Genomic DNA, 15,762 nt, shown 5'->3' with positions numbered 1-15,762 from the left:
TTAACTGTAAAAACTCAAGCAGACAAGAGGCTTTACTAAGTGAGTACAATAGTATATATAACGGAATGCGATAGATAGATAAGAGCAGCAGCAGAGAGATGCCTGTTTTAAAGGAGTCGGGCTTGTTGGAAGCTTGGACGACCCATGAAAAAAAAAAGTAAAGCGGAATTTTCGTCTGGACTATAGGAACTTTTGTGTCGTGTTCAGTTTGAATCCCCTGAAAAAGGATAAATAATAAATATAATAACAAGTAAAATTAGAGTTTTGTGGTATAGATTTAATAAATTCTTACTTCGTTATATTATAAATATATATCACGAGTTTATAACATTTTTTAATGACTTTCTATAAAACTTAAAACCGACTTCTAGAAAACCTGATTGGCTTCTATACACTTCAACAGTTCGTGCGTTTCACTTAGACAGTCCAATGCAACGGAGAAGCAGAAGGGATCATTTAAGTCGTTAATGTTGCCCAAGCAACTAACGCATAACAATATCGAAACAAACATTTTTCATATTAATAAAATATTAACTCATTTCTTTATTGAGTAAGAATAGTTACTATTAACTATTTACAAAAGTTACGTAAGAATATTCTTCCAAATAAAGTAAACAATTTGCGGAGTCCATGGAATCGAAGAGTCTTCCAGATCATTAAAAGATGCAAAAGCAACATTCTCCTCACTTTTTACTTCCGGCTGAATAAAATATGTATTGATGGACATTCCTAATGTTTCTCAAGAAAGCAAACTCTTTCATAAGTTTCTTACCGGAAGAGAAGAGGCGTTGCTTTTCAAAGCACTTCTATATTAATGAAAAAAAAGTTTTTTGTGATTAAAGTTTAAATGAGATACAAAACGGTCGACTGTAACTGTTAAACTCGAGTAATCTTTTATACTATCATTTGGTTATGTTGTTGCAATGCTATTGTCTATTTACTTTATATATTTATATAATTCTTTTGTTTCTTATATTAATAAACAGTAGTAGCTTGGAAAACGTAGAATACTAACTGAGAAATGGTAGTGCCATCCTTGGGACCTTCATCTGCTGTCCGAAAAAAAATTAAATCTAGTTCGAGTTAAAGAAAGTAACACTACTTGGCGCGTTTCGAAAACGATCCTTCCTTGTTAAATATAGTTTGGAAGGCAAATTTCGCTGGTCAATTTTAAACACATGCAACGAAAGCAGTTGGCTCAACACGTGCATGCATTTCTAAACATATGAAAAATGGAGTATTTGGCGGAATATAACAGTCATCGAAGTGGTTACTACTTTACAGCACTTTATTTTTGCGAAATTTATAAAAGTTAAGATTGTATTTTCCTTTTAACAAAAGAACATAATTATCAACTGGTGACGAAACCTTCCAGCCGAGTACAAAATCCTTCCAAAGAAGACACTTGGAAATCGTACTAGTGAATAACAACCAAAAGCTCGATGGATTTGGATTATTCACATTGGACAGAATAAACACGACAAATAAAGTCTAGAAAAAGTAAAACCTTTAACGTCTTGAAAACATGAAGATATAAAATAGAGATCTACACTTCAAGTAAAAGCGGACAGAAAAGAAGGCTCATTAAAGATATCATAATAATAACGATGATAGGAGCCAATTTATACAAAAAAATTAATGATATACAAAGTCCAACAAAAAAGGATATAAAGAAATAAAAAACAATAAAAAAAGTACAGTTAACATAGAGAATATTAATGAACCTCCATGATCGGTCGAACGATAAACGTGGCCAAAGGTTGGTTGGCAGTTTGCTTTTCCGAGATGTGTTCTTTATATAAACATTCGACCACTTCTAGTAACTTTAGTTGCATGAACGCCCTGGATATTTAAAAAATAAAATTTAAGTTCGCGAGGGAGAAATAAGCCTAATGAAGATTTTGCGGGTGTATATAATATATTCAGCGGGCGTTGCGTAAAATTGGCAATGAAGCACTTGGAGACGTGTATTTTTAATAAGTTATTGGAGTTTATTTTATTATATTATTACGGTTTCCTATAGTTACTGCTAGTGTATGTAAAAATATGCATACAAAAACCATCTATAGCTATATAAGCCAATCAACAGAAAGAGAAATGAATTTATAGGAGAACCAGGTTTTCTTAGAGCAAGCTGTTCGTTTTTTATTGTCTTCAGAGCCATGTCCTGCTGCAATGGCTTTTATGAAAGAGAGTGAGTCCAAGCAAACCCGCACCTTTTGTATGAGAGATTCGTGAGGTGTAAAACTCTCGGAAAACCCATGCTTCCTGGAATAAAGTGTGATATTTACTCCCTTCTTGTCTTTAGTTTACCTGTTGCTTGACGTGCTCAGTTTCATATATCGTAATAAACACATCCATGGCGTTCTGAATGTAGATTCTTAGTTGTCCTTGACGGGTGTAGTTAGTCCAGAAAGAAAGGGAGTCCTTAATAAAATTTATAAACAATAAAAAGTGGCGGTTTCAAATTTAGTTTATATACAAAGTATCAGCCAATCAAATTTACGAAGCTAACTAAAGAAAGAGAGCGCAAATAACGCAAGTATTTATTTATTATGAATATAAATTCTAACTGTATCAAATGACGTGACAAACTGGTCCTCATCGTCATCTGCGCTTTCAAAGTTAAAAGGATCCGGAGAATTCGCAAGGCTCCACCTAAATTAAAAAGTGAAAAGTAATTTTCTCGTAATTATATATAACTTTTACCGTGAATACACTAAAAGCGGAAAGCCGAAGTCATAAGTATTTTCCTCATTAGGCGGGGAGGAAAGTAAAATTTGACGAAGTATTGCATTCAGCAATGACATGGTCTGTTTAGACTTTTGCATTTTCGTAAGATATCATTACAATATTTTTAATGGTAGTTAGTATACCGTTGTAAATACGGCAGGAAGCAATTTGCAATGCACATACTCTTCATCTTTTAGTTTACAGAAGTATTTAGCGAGTATGAGGTTTATTGCAACGGGGCAAGTCGAAAAGCACTCTTTTTCTTGGAGGTTAATGGTATAAAAGTGTTGATAAACTTTAAAGCTGCAGTGAGAATAGAAAATATGGTACCGAACTTTTCGGGCAGAAGACCGCAACCTTTAGAGATGTCGCCGTAAAGACGCGATAAATGGTGTTTAGTAAACAAAGACATCAGGAACGTATAAGCAGCTATAATTTTTATATGATAACATTTTAATTTTATTCAATTAAATTAAAAACGTAGGAAAAAAGTTTTCTTATTTGTTGCAGTCTCGACTCTTTTATGTTTTTTTTTTTTTTGTGAGTAAAATTTTAACAACGTTGAGCTTCAGTGACAAAGCTAATTAATATAATTGGTGTTCCGAATATACATTTAAAGTCAAACTTTAGTGTATTTATTAAACTTACAAATATATAATTAGTACAAAAGTAAATAAATTTATTATTATAACTGCCTTGTAATATTTACTAAAAACAACTGTATTACAGTCAAAGTTATGAATAACTTTCTCTTATTGTAAGGTACCTTGGTCAGAATTGATCAAGGAGTCGCAATACTCAAAGAAGTGTGATATTGTTTCAGTAATAACTTTTAAGTGAGAATCAACTTTAGAGGAACCTGCAGGGAGAAATGCCTCCAATTCTAAACTTTCTAAACAAAAATAGTTAGTCAAAAAAATTATGAATGACAAGAAAAATAAAGTATGACGAAATGTATATGACCATAAATACGAAAAGCAGAGTATTATCATCTTTGCACGATTTCCAAAGAATTATTAATGTTGTAAATAAATGTTATACTTAGAATTTCCTCATAAAAAATTCTTATTTGGACAGCGACCAGCAAGCGAAAAAGTCAGTGTCCACCAGTAACAACTATCCATATTTACATTAAGATAATATATACTCCCTAGATTTATAAATTTACTGCATTAGCTTAAGCCAACTTAAACAAAAATAGTAAACCCTAGAAGAATTAATAAATAATGAACCAGAACTTTTTCTATTAAGTTATTGTACTCGTGTTTAAAGAATTGACTAGACAGTGCACGAGTAAACAAGGGACGATAAGCGATAACATAACAGCAGCGCATGGCTAATAACTTCCAAGGCTATAATAATTGCCCGTAGCACAAAATATTTTTGCTTTAAAGACGTTTAGTGCACCGAATTTTTATGAAGTGCCTTCATATGCCCACAGTACAGTTTAAGTATAAACTTGAATGGAAGATGAACTGAGTGACTACGATTTCAACTTGTACGTGTCCAAACAAATTTATAAAGAAAATTATAAAATTAAAAACCATTCTTAATTGACTCGAACAATGGAACAGTTTCAATAAATAACTCTATTGACTCCTTGGGCGTAGCATTTCCTTATAAAGAAAGCTTTAAGTAATAAGTTTACAAAGATAAGGAAAATGTAACCTGTACAACATAGCCACATCCACAATAATCGAAGACCTTTAAGTCTCCATTCTGACGCAGTGCCGGGAAGAGTCAATTTTCGGATGACATTGTCTGTTTAATTTTATTTAGCTCATAAACCATTTGGAACTAAGCATCAATAATTACAAAAGCTGTGGTACTGCCAAAGGCGTCCAGTAAGTGTTTTTAAATTTAAAAGCACAAGCTCAAAAACATTTAAAATTTCCTCTAATTCTTTAAGCAAGTCTTGTCCGATTTCTTTATCCTTAAAAACTTGGGTTATATAAAAAAATTATTTTCACCTGGTAATTCTTAAATGAAAAGATAAAATTAAACTTTGCTATCTACTTATCCGAGTGGGTTAAAAAAAAAGGGAGTTAATAGGTCTCCTTTCAAATTTAGAGAAGCTCTTTAGGATTTATAATATTTAAACGAACCTCTTAGCCTGCAAGCTGCCTCACAAGTTATGAAGGCATCGTAAATACAACCAAAAATCCGAGAAAAGTAGTTGTCAAAGAACGTTTTAACTTGTTTCTCATCCGCCAACTCTAAGTTTACCAAAGTTCAACAAATTATTATCAATTCCAAAAAGTTGGATGGTCACTTTATGCAAAAGATTATTTCAACACAAAAAAGTGAGCTACTTTAAAAAGGTTGAGAAAAAAAAATTCTGAGTTGAGGTAACTATCTCTCGATAATGCAAATAAAAATTTTGACCTAAAAAAGATAGCAAAGCCGTAAATTGACGCTTCTGATCTTTTGCACAAAGGAAAACGTCAGCTTTCTTTGCTATTTTCTGTTGATGAGAATCTTCATTCTTTCCTAAAGCTATCATTGCTGTTTTTCTCAGCTAAACTTCCACAAGAGAAGACGAGTTTTTTATACACTCAGCTCAGTAAATTTTTAAAAATCTAGACTAGTAAAAGAATTAAAAATAACATATTAAATACAACTAACACTAGTAATATAACTTAAAAGTCTGAGAACAAGCTCGGTAAAAAACCGCAATATTAGGTGTACCGGCGCCTTTTATTAGGTGATCTCGTTTTTTAAAAAAATGGTTATAAAGCTATTCTAAGTATAAAACTTTTCCTTAAAGTTTCAAGTTTTTCAATATAAGAAATAAAAGTATATATGAAGTTTGATAAACTAAAAATTCTTTGATGTAAACTTGATAATCTTCCCTGTAACAGAGAGGAAGACGGTTCAAAATTTATAATTAATTAAAACTTCTAAAAATGGTTCTTTACTACACTTCGCTTAGTAAACATTTATTATGAAATTTAACCTTTAAGTAAAGTAACTAGGTACAAGCGGATTTTCCTCTAGCATTAATTTCGAAATAACGCAACTTCTGATTTCCAAGGAGCATTTACTACTTACTGAAGTAAATTTTGGCTTGTCATCTTTATTAGATAAACCAATCATAATTTATTTTAAAGCTATTGAATTTGGAAGATGAAAATATAACTTTAAAATGTTAAAGTGAAATCGTAGGTTGTTACTATTCTTGCTTTATTTATTTTAAGATTTTATGTATTAAATTTTAATCATTTTGCCTATATCATAAGGCTATATTGATATATAAGTAAAAAAGTAAAACTTTTAGAGTTACACTAAGTTTAAACAATTTTTTAAAATCGTGTGAAAGCTTTTATAAATTCTTTTCAATTTCACTTAAGTGCTATGTGAAACTTTTTTAATCTATTTAACATTTAATATATATATAGGTTATATTTAACATTTAATATATATAGGTTATAGTTAGAATATCAGTCAGGAACAAAGGATCGAGGTTTCTTTAATTAGAAAAATATAGTCTAAAAATGAAACTTTATTTTCCTATTTTTTTACAGCTTTTGTCCTTTTAATCAAGTAACAACATAATTAATAAAAATACTTGTCATCTAACGTGGTTTTCCGCCTTTTTAACATAGTTTCTTACTTTTAAGCTTTTAAAATAATAATAATAGTCCTAACAGTAATCAAATGTTGAAACCCTCCATATCGTGGTAGCCCTACTAGTAACTTGATCATAAATTTTTATTGACGAGTTTTTCATTAAAAATTTCAAAACTAACATTTTATAAATAAATGAGAGTAATAGGCTAATATTAAAAACAAAAAATAGTTAATTTGGTTGCCCTTGAGCAGCTTGAGTGGCACAACGCTCACCACCCGACAAACAAAAAAAAATCCCCAGCGCGCACAATTACTCTTTCAATTTAATCAGGATTTTGACCCCTAACCTCCGACCCAATAGCCAATAGAGTGAAGCAAAGAAACAAAGGGTAGAGATCTACTTTGCTCTAGGTTTGTACCGCTTTTATACCTAAAATTTATGAAATTTTCGGAAAATTAAAAATGTTCGGGAGTTTCTTAAATTACATACTATTTTGAGATTTTGGTAGCTTTTAGCCCTAAAGAATTAAGGAGTTGCCTATATGTTTCCAGGCGTTACTCACCTGACGGAGAAAATGAGGTGTGAAGGGTATATCGCCCCCGTTGAGGAAGGATATTTATACCTTCAGGAAAGAAATATAAAAAATGTGGGGCAAGCATAAAGCACGTGCGATAACTAGTGTTACGGAAACGTCGTATAATAACACCACGAGATATGAGTACATGGTTTATTAAAGTTAATCCCAATATCAGTTACAAGCACGTTATTTCCCGGGATTTCAATCCAATCTATGTTGTTCCAGAGAGGATATTAATGTTCTAGTATTCAAACGTCGTGTATATATATATATATAGAGAGAGAGAGAGAGAGAGAGAGTTAGCTAATAACACTATCTAGCTACCATAGTAGCTAAACAGTTAAGTTCGCGGCACCATCCTATAGTTTCTAGCACTGTGACTGTACATTTAGCTAATAAGTTATGTTGCTTTTGTATCTTTAGTCATACTAGTGTTTCCGGACAGGAAGGTTTGTGTTATTAGTCATCTCTCATTCTACAGTTCTTTCCTACATGGCTTTCGGTCGAACCTAATTGTTCGGATGTTAAGTATTGTACTGCATAACTTACCTGTTTTCTTCAACTTTGTGTATATGTTAGATGTGGTTTATTATGACGGATCTTCATTCACTACGCCTAAAGAGGAATAGCTGCAGAAGGTAATGGTAGTATCATCGCGAAGCTTCTAATTCCGTAAGGTTATTAAGCCCTTTGCTTTCGAAGCTACAGAGTCAACATGAAGTTTCAAACAATAGTTAATGAACGCGAAGGTATCAAGCACAAGGTACGTTAATAACCATTCTAGTTTGTTGCATGTTACAGGGAAGATTTTTTTTCACCTGGCGAATGGCTAAGTCACCACCGTCTTTTTACCATTTTTTAAAGCATGTTTTTCAATACGATCCGACCGGACCCCAGAGCTTTTCCAAGTACAACGAAACCCTTACGATATAGCTGTAGTCCGAAAGGTACCATAATGACAACGAGGTGTCTTAAGCATTACAGTAACCTGTGTTTTCCTGCATTAGCCAAAGAGTTAAGTAAGACCTTTATTGTTAGTAGAGGGTGACATGACCCGAGACAGGTATCATTACATTTACGTTGCAGTCCATCTTAGGATGGCCTGTTACCTTTTTTTAGATCGAAACCATCAGGCAGCTCTCAGGAATAGGTGCGAAGGGAAACACGGATTTTATATATAGGGTTAATCTTTTTTGACCACTTTTACCACGATGAACATGGGGAAGGGACAGTAATCTTACGTCCATGAAGAGTGTGCAAGGTGGCACGAGGCTCACAAGATTCGAGCCAACGTCCGAAGTCAAAGCCAATCGCTCGACAAAATGTTTCCACTGCATATACTAACTTACAGTTTCCAAATCGAATCGCGCCGAAAGGCTAACTTGCTGCGCTCACACCGCAAAGGTACATTACGAGTCTCCGCACAAAGGCGAGAATAAAAATAGTAAACGTACAGGGGCAATGCGTAAAAGAACTAGCACGGAGCTTAATTACCATGCTCTTTAAGTGGGGGTTTTTAAATTCTTATTTAGTTTTAAATCGCTCCTTTTGAGGCTAAAAAATTGTTATTACCCGTAATTTTTAATCAGTCTTTGAGGCAAAGACATGGATGTCGTTTAAAACTTAGTATGTCCTTGGACACCTTGATTATGTTTAAATGTGGAACTGAATACATTCTTCGAGTTTTCAACTCAATACTTTTACCTATAAATTATTTAAAGCTAAATTTAATTAATTTTAATGCTACTTTATTTCCTAATCCATGGTTAGATTAGTACCAAGATCATTGGGCATTTTTACCTTATAGGTAAGTAAGCTAATGGAAGTGAACTCGCATCACCATGGGTCCCCTTTATAAATATAATTACTGGTTATTACATATGATTTGAGGTTTAGGTATTTTTAAACCAGAATGGATTCCTACTTTACAGCTCGCTTTAAATTTCTTATTTAGCCAAATTCCAGGCGTACTGCACAAACGGCAGCGGGTCACAGGATAATCTTGGCTTGGGTCATGTCACCCTCTACTATCCGATGGTGTCACGACCGCGATTATCCTTCATGCCCTCTGCTTAGGCGGATCACCACGTTAACCTAAGAACAACATGGCTAGCTTCCTTTTTGAAGCTTGGACTCGTTATCTGACTAATCAAACAACCTAGGATCGTGACTATGGTGCCTTCCTTTGCTGTGCTATGAATCATGAGCTGAACTGTACCAAGGAGAGCCGCAGGTTGCAATAGCTAACCAAATTATATGTTAGAGACGCACGTGTTGAAAGACTTGCTCTTAAAAATGACAAAAACCTAAAGTTAAATAGAGTCCTTCGGCAGGTTCTACCTTATCTGTATTCGACTTGTGCTCTGTTTAGCTGACTTTGCTGTCACGAGAATTGCTCGCAAGTTTAATGACTTTATAAAGGTATCAAGTAATACCACACAAACAGATAACTACTGTTTACTTGTTTGATCTTTTGACGTTGAGTACTGGCATTGCCAGCTGAAGCAAGTTTTCAATCTAATTTACCTAAGCTGATCAGTTGTAGTTAACTTTAACACTAGATAAATAGTTAACGAAAGCTGCTAAGTTATAGAGCACACTACTATGGTTTACGGTTAGTAGCAAAGACGAACGCCGCTACAACAAGAGCTCTATGATGAGTGATGTGATCTAGATTTACGCTCTTTCCAGAGCGCGCTGGTGTGGCAGGCGCCGCCTCGCGTTATAGCATGGACACTCTCACCGGAGTTGGCTTGTTTTCCTCGAGCGGCTTCAGTGCGCTTTCCTTGTCTCTTGTGCTAGTGCCTTTTGCTAGTACGGAGCGGGCTTCGCGTTGTCTATGGTATTGGCACTGTTTGGTGCCTTTGCCTAGCGAATAGTGTCTGTGCTATAGTAAATACTAGGTACTAGTACTATATATGTACCCGCTCCGCTCCCTTTTATTATCGTTACTTATTGTATTCACGTACAACCGATATTCTTTAAATGTCAATAGTTTTTAAGTTACAGATTTGCGATGTTGCTCTGTAGGGCGTTACAATGACTCTTTAAATTTTCAGAAAGATAGTCAGAATGAGAGCCTTGTGACATAACTTAAACCAAGTTCTTATGAGGCTAGTAGCATCAAGACTATGATCCCTTCCTGACAAGTCGGTTTGCGTAGGATAAGGAAACCCTTTTAAATTATTATTGCTGTTTTCTTGACAGTTTAAAGTAAACACAGGTTTTTAGGACTTTTTAAAAGGTTCCAAGGTGAACCATTAGATTGATTTTTTGTTTCATTTCAATTCAACAATATAGCTTAATCTACTCCTTAAGAAAGGCACCTTAGCTTACTTCGTCCTTCCTTTTAGGTTACCAAAGTTAAGGTTGGTTAAATTAGCTCGAAATCACTCAAGTTAGATCTTGTTTTAACCTTTGCACAGTGATTTAGTAGAAACAAATAACGAACTAGCAACCTAGAAATGCCAGCTCTTTCAAGTGTTCTACTAAGTGGAATGAAAAAGGGACAAAAGTTATATTTCACCCTTTCTAAGGTCCTATTCAATTATTTTTTGTGGAACAGTACCTAGCTCGAGTAGGGAATAAGGAATGACCGTACTCCTATTACCGATGCACAAAGGAGAAAAATCAAAGGATTTAAGCTAGAATTTTGAAAATTCCACAAAAAAAGCCAGTTACTTAAGGTCGATGAATCTGGGACAGTGTCAGCAGGACTCAATGAAGCAAGGTTTTCAGGATAACGCAGCCTCGAGTAACACAGGTAATCTAGAACCTACCGCAGGATTAAAATCAGAACGAACTTAAGGCAGAGCTTTCCACCGGGCACTAAAATACAGATAACTTTCCGAAGCAGCGTACAACCCTCAGAGCTTAACTGAAGAAGGCACCGTAATAATACCCTGGGAAACAATCTGAACACATTCGGAGTGAAGAGATCCAATATATTAGCTGCATGCAGAATACTCTTAAACACGTGGACGATAAAGACTGCGCCTGCTACAAAAGACAAAAGTTGTCTGTAGGTTAGTTTCTTCTATCGCGAATATATGTACTAGGGATAAAAAATAAAGAAAGGAGGTGGGGTTGGCGATGCGCCGTTGATAAATCCACCATAGAGATGAGTTGAAAATTTTGAACTTAAAACAAAACGAAATGCTTGTAAAAATCTTATAACTAGCACCAAAGAGTAAAAGGGGCTAAACGATAAAAATATTACAATTCTAAAATGTTTACAAAAGGTTTTTAAATTGCCATATATAAAAGATTAAAGAAATTTTTATCCATAATATATACGGTATACATGTCTGTAATATAGCGCCCCGATAGCAGCTTGAGGCTTTATAGAGTGGGAGATAGCCTAATAAAACTGTACCTATTTTGTTACTATTACCTTTATACAAAGTTATAGATTAAGCTTAAGATCTACGCGACAGGGGAGATTGAATTGGCACATTCAATTCAAGTCCAAGAACATTGAGATAGATCCTAAAATTTTAAAATAAGCGCCCAAAGATGGACATCTCAGTTAAAATAAATAATAAGAAAAAAAAAGTTAACTAATTAACTTGGAGCAAACATAGTAGACAGGACTAAGATCTTAGAGCAAGAGGGAGTAATGCACAAAAACTATATCTAAGCTGTGCACAAGTGGAAATAAGGAAAGACCGTAAAGATCTTAAAGTAAAAACAAAACTTGGGAATTTAAATGTAGAAGCAAAAGTAACCCAAAGAGAAAATGCGTAAGGAGAAAGCTAGATAACAAGCGCCCCCACTTCAAGCTCACTTTAAGGTTGGAAATCCTTGAAAATCTGTTGAGCGCAGACTAATTAAGGCATTGGTCGCATTCAACATTGTAATATTCAACGGAAATAATGATAGGGACGCATACTAGATCTTAGCACATTGCAACTAAATTTTTTACTATATAAAAATTATGGTTTTCTTTTGTGTGAACCAGAGGTAGTCGTGTTTCTGCTTGTTCTTTGTGCTTAAAATCTTGCTCTAAAAATCAATTGTCATCCCTTTTACAACAATTATTATTTGGCGTGGCTACAACTGAAATGCACTGAAGCCATGATAATTATATTTATAAATTTTTTATTTATAAATATTAATAAAACCCCTGCCATGATAATTATATTTATAAATTTTTTATGTATAAATATTAATACAACCCCTCACTTAGGTTAAAACTTTTTTACTCTGCTTACATTTAGTGTTACTCTTCTTAAAGGTTAGGGGGTTACTCTTATTTCTCGTAGTGTTAACATTTAAAAATAACTTTAAAAAAAATAAATTTTTATCACGTAATCACGATTTAAATCGAAGCAAATTAAACGTACGTCAAATAATTTTATAATTCGCCACTTAACCCTCGAAAAAATATATCGTTCATATACTTTTTTAAGGCTTTACGAATTTTGAAATTTAAAACCGTTTAAAACACTTCATGAAAACGCATGCCATTAAATTTTAACTAAACGCCACTTGCTTACAGTTAGTGAGAAAGTTGAATTTCTATATTTAAAAACATATTTTTTTTCCTTTTCTATATACTCAGTTTTATGAATTTCAATGCCAAAGCCCCCTTTTTTTCTTTTAATTACTAATTTGTTTACTTTTACTTTCATATATTATATGTCCACGTTATTAGCAATACTAGCTAAACAACTGTTAACGCCGACCATATATTATCTAAGGCCAGGTATCGTGGACTGAAAAAACCCTTATAAAACTGTTAGAACTTAAATTATAATAAATGGGCATCAAAAAAAATATTATTATGACAAAGATTTCCCAATATCTTTTTTGAAAAACAAAGTTAGAACCCTTAGCAAATAGTACTAAGTAGCTCGCGTACGCACATGAGAAACTGTCTAGAAGAATTAGAGACCGTAATACAAAAAAAGGCTATGCAAAAACACATTTTAGCAACAGTATAAAACAACATGTGAAATAGTACAACTACTCTTTTTAACTGACTATTCCAGTTAACAATTCGGCTGCGTAAGCAGTGTATCAGTAATGATCTTCTCAAATAAGATTGTAACCGGCCTTCACCAACTTTAGCGCTCGTAGGACAGACCGGGAGCTGAACGTCTTACTGGAAGAATACACTACTTAAATTACCCTTTAAACTAGATAATGGATATTAGCAATTCTCTTTTACATCTGAAACGATGTGCTTATTAATCTGGACAATTTAACTAACAATACAAATAACAAAAAAAAATAATTCAAGTATAACAAGAATAAAATTTACAAAAGTAAGGGTTGCAATAAAAGCTTTTTTTACTAGTTTCTCTACTGTGTAAAGCTTGTTCGGCATACGGCAAACTGAAACTCGCCATACGTGCTTCTCTTTTGAAAGGCAGACTTATAAAACTTTATAGAGTTAGGCTTATTAACTCACTCTTCACTCGGGAGTATATCCGCACCTCACTTTAGAAAATATTAAACAATTGAAAAACATCCTTTGAGAAACATCGGATTAATAAACATTATATAGAAGTCAATGGGTCTTTGCACCTTCACGTAGCACAGTTTAACTTCAGTACGTAAACTTAACAAAAAGATTTCTAATAAACGGTTTAAAACAGGATGCTAATTTGAAAAGCAAGTAACAATTGTTAGTCGATCATTAACTAGGCACCATGGGCATTCAAGAACGATCTACTATCCGCGAAAATTGCAAAGATGGATATCAGAACTTCCGGGATACATAATTAAAGGAAACGGGGGGCTAAATTGTAAGGACTCATAAGTCTTAAAAAGTTAAAAACTACCCCAACACCAAGCCTTATCCTTTTGCTAGAAAAGCAATGCTTTAGCAGAGTTTAACCAACGGGAGTAATATTCATTAAAAAAAAAATTTATATTAAAAATCTCTTATCACTCCTAGCCCCTAATCACCACATCTTGAAGGTTTACACTATAAATGACAAGCACATTAGAAAAAAAGGACGTAAAAAGCGATAGTCGCTAAAAATAATGTATAGAGAAAGGTGTAGCAAGGAAACTTCTCATAACATATGTACCTATGCCCCCCCCTTAGCCACATAAAAAATATTATTCAGTTCAATTTGTTTGTGTGAACAGTAGTTAGTATCATATTGTTATATTAAGACTCGATTTAAGTTTAGTACCATAAATGGAAAAGGAACATCAACAATTTAAAAAACTAGATGAAACCGTTTTATGTACAAAAAAGTTGCGCCGAAGGGTTTCACTATCTTTACTACATGAAAGGAGTCCGGAAACCTGCGTAAACGACAAAGCCGCTATACAAGGAAATCTTATCTGGCAGTGACGCCAGGCGAACTCAGAGAGAATCATAGCGGTAATCGCTTCGCCCATACCGGCTGGCCGCCCTGTTCCCGAGCAATAATAAAGGCTGCGCCTCTTCCAGTTATTGAATGAGAAACTCGTAGAGCAAGCGGTTACAAGAGTATTGCAGTATGTTTGAATTCGTTTTATATAGAAGCACGGTAGTTATTGATGATATGCGGTGCTATACTAAGTAGCAGTACAGTCGTTACTACAATAGTAAAAAGACGGCCGTTATGAGCGTATTTAAAAATTGCGTTAACTAAATTTTACTTTTATAACTTATGTTGTATATTGCTTTAATAGAATTCGAAGATAAGTAAACAAGAAAATCTTTACCAGCTGTAAACTTCCTATTATCCTCTACCTTCAGACAGTCCTTTTAAAGTCAGAGAAGATAAAATACTTTTTTTTTTAATGTGGTAAGCATCTCCCTAAAGATCTAAAGAAAATTTAAAGAAAAGAAAAATAATTGAACATAATCAACGGGACCTTGTTAACCCATAGCACTTATTCCCTTACCATATTTCTATTTTCTCTCCCACTGATTAACAACTAATTAAATTGTTTAATTTCTAAAATCTCACAGAGCAACTAACAGAAACTTATGTACAAACTTTTATTAGACATAAAGTTGGGAATCATAAGCTAGGCAAAAAAAATATATAGAACCCGTAATAAATGTATCAAGAAATGATTAAGTTGCCAGGTAGTAATAACGTACTCAATTTTGATAGTAACAACTTTTAAAGTTAAAAGTAAAGCTACCCGAAATCTACTAGTACAAATCCAAGGGCTAAAAATTTCGACGTGATAATGGTTTCTAAGAATATTTTTTTATTATAATATAATAATACTTAAGCTATTCGTACAACCATTGAGCAGTAGTCTTGCTCCAAAGACATAATTCATCTTTTTTAAACCACAAATATATTTCTTTTTCAGCTGAATCGATTGAGTCAGAACCATGACAAACGTTGCGACCAATATGAAGACAATAGTCCCCCCTTATTGTACCTGCGTAATAATACTTATTTAAAACCCACCCTACGTCATATTTTTAAAAAGAAAATTTTGTATTAAAACCCTCATAATTAAGATGGGTTTACTATCCACACAACTTTCAGAGTGGTGCATGAAGAAACTAATCATAGGGAGTCTACCTATATAATAAAAAAAATATTTTACCCGGAAGAGAGTTAAACGGATCGGTCTCCCCCAACATCTGACGTCCTGTCTTCACAGCATTCAAACCTTCCCAAACCATGCACACAAGTGGTCCCGAAGACATATAATTGATTAAATCTTCAAAAAAGCTTTTAGAGGATAAATCATTGTAATGTTGTCTAAGAAGATCCATTGAGGCTTGAAACATTTTTAAGGCAGTAAGCTTTAATCCTATTAAACAATGATAATTCTAATTCGCTTATATATATAATTAGTATATGTTACCTTTCTTTTCAAAGCGCTGAATAATATCACCAACAAGAGTGCGTTGGACACCGTCAGGCTTTATCATTATAAAGGTGCGTTCTGAAGACATGCTTAATAA

At 33.7% G+C, this 15,762-nt stretch overlaps 2 protein-coding genes and 1 long non-coding RNA gene across 3 annotated transcripts; all 3 read right to left on the bottom strand.

The window, feature by feature from the left end:
• LOC135121440 (uncharacterized) lies at positions 1–5,725 on the bottom strand. The gene is made up of 22 exons (XM_064045766.1): positions 5,690–5,725; positions 5,119–5,317; positions 4,839–4,949; positions 4,549–4,674; positions 4,402–4,494; positions 4,278–4,349; positions 3,500–3,625; positions 3,064–3,162; positions 2,877–2,995; positions 2,710–2,822; positions 2,574–2,658; positions 2,314–2,427; positions 2,116–2,216; positions 1,725–1,842; positions 1,369–1,491; positions 1,103–1,217; positions 1,016–1,052; positions 773–806; positions 588–700; positions 377–482; positions 48–217; positions 1–4 (listed from the first exon to the last, which is right to left on the bottom strand). Exons 2-22 carry the CDS (start codon positions 5,234–5,236, stop codon positions 1–3), a joined length of 2,097 nt encoding a protein of 698 aa, XP_063901836.1. The 5' UTR covers positions 5,237–5,317; positions 5,690–5,725.
• Positions 5,726–11,218: 5,493 nt separating this feature from the next.
• On the bottom strand, positions 11,219–11,687 carry LOC135121429 (uncharacterized). Its single transcript, XR_010278972.1, has 3 exons — positions 11,609–11,687; positions 11,450–11,521; positions 11,219–11,369 (listed from the first exon to the last, which is right to left on the bottom strand). It is a non-coding gene; the product is annotated as an uncharacterized LOC135121429 (long non-coding RNA).
• A 2,892-nt stretch (positions 11,688–14,579) lies between these two features.
• LOC135121433 (nucleoside diphosphate kinase-like) lies at positions 14,580–15,762 on the bottom strand. Its single transcript, XM_064045758.1, has 6 exons — positions 15,663–15,762; positions 15,399–15,608; positions 15,083–15,227; positions 14,979–15,033; positions 14,703–14,754; positions 14,580–14,652 (listed from the first exon to the last, which is right to left on the bottom strand). Exons 1-5 carry the CDS (start codon positions 15,751–15,753, stop codon positions 14,740–14,742), a joined length of 516 nt encoding a protein of 171 aa, XP_063901828.1. The 5' UTR covers positions 15,754–15,762; the 3' UTR covers positions 14,580–14,652; positions 14,703–14,739.

This window comes from Zophobas morio, unplaced genomic scaffold, assembly GCF_036711695.1.
Source record: "Zophobas morio isolate AGI-343-1 ecotype UQ-CSIRO unplaced genomic scaffold, CSIRO_AGI_Zmor_V1 ptg000582l, whole genome shotgun sequence".
Lineage (NCBI taxonomy): Eukaryota > Metazoa > Arthropoda > Insecta > Coleoptera > Tenebrionidae > Zophobas > Zophobas morio.
Note: the sequence above shows the minus strand (reverse complement) of the source record. Positions and strands in the feature narration are given on the sequence as shown.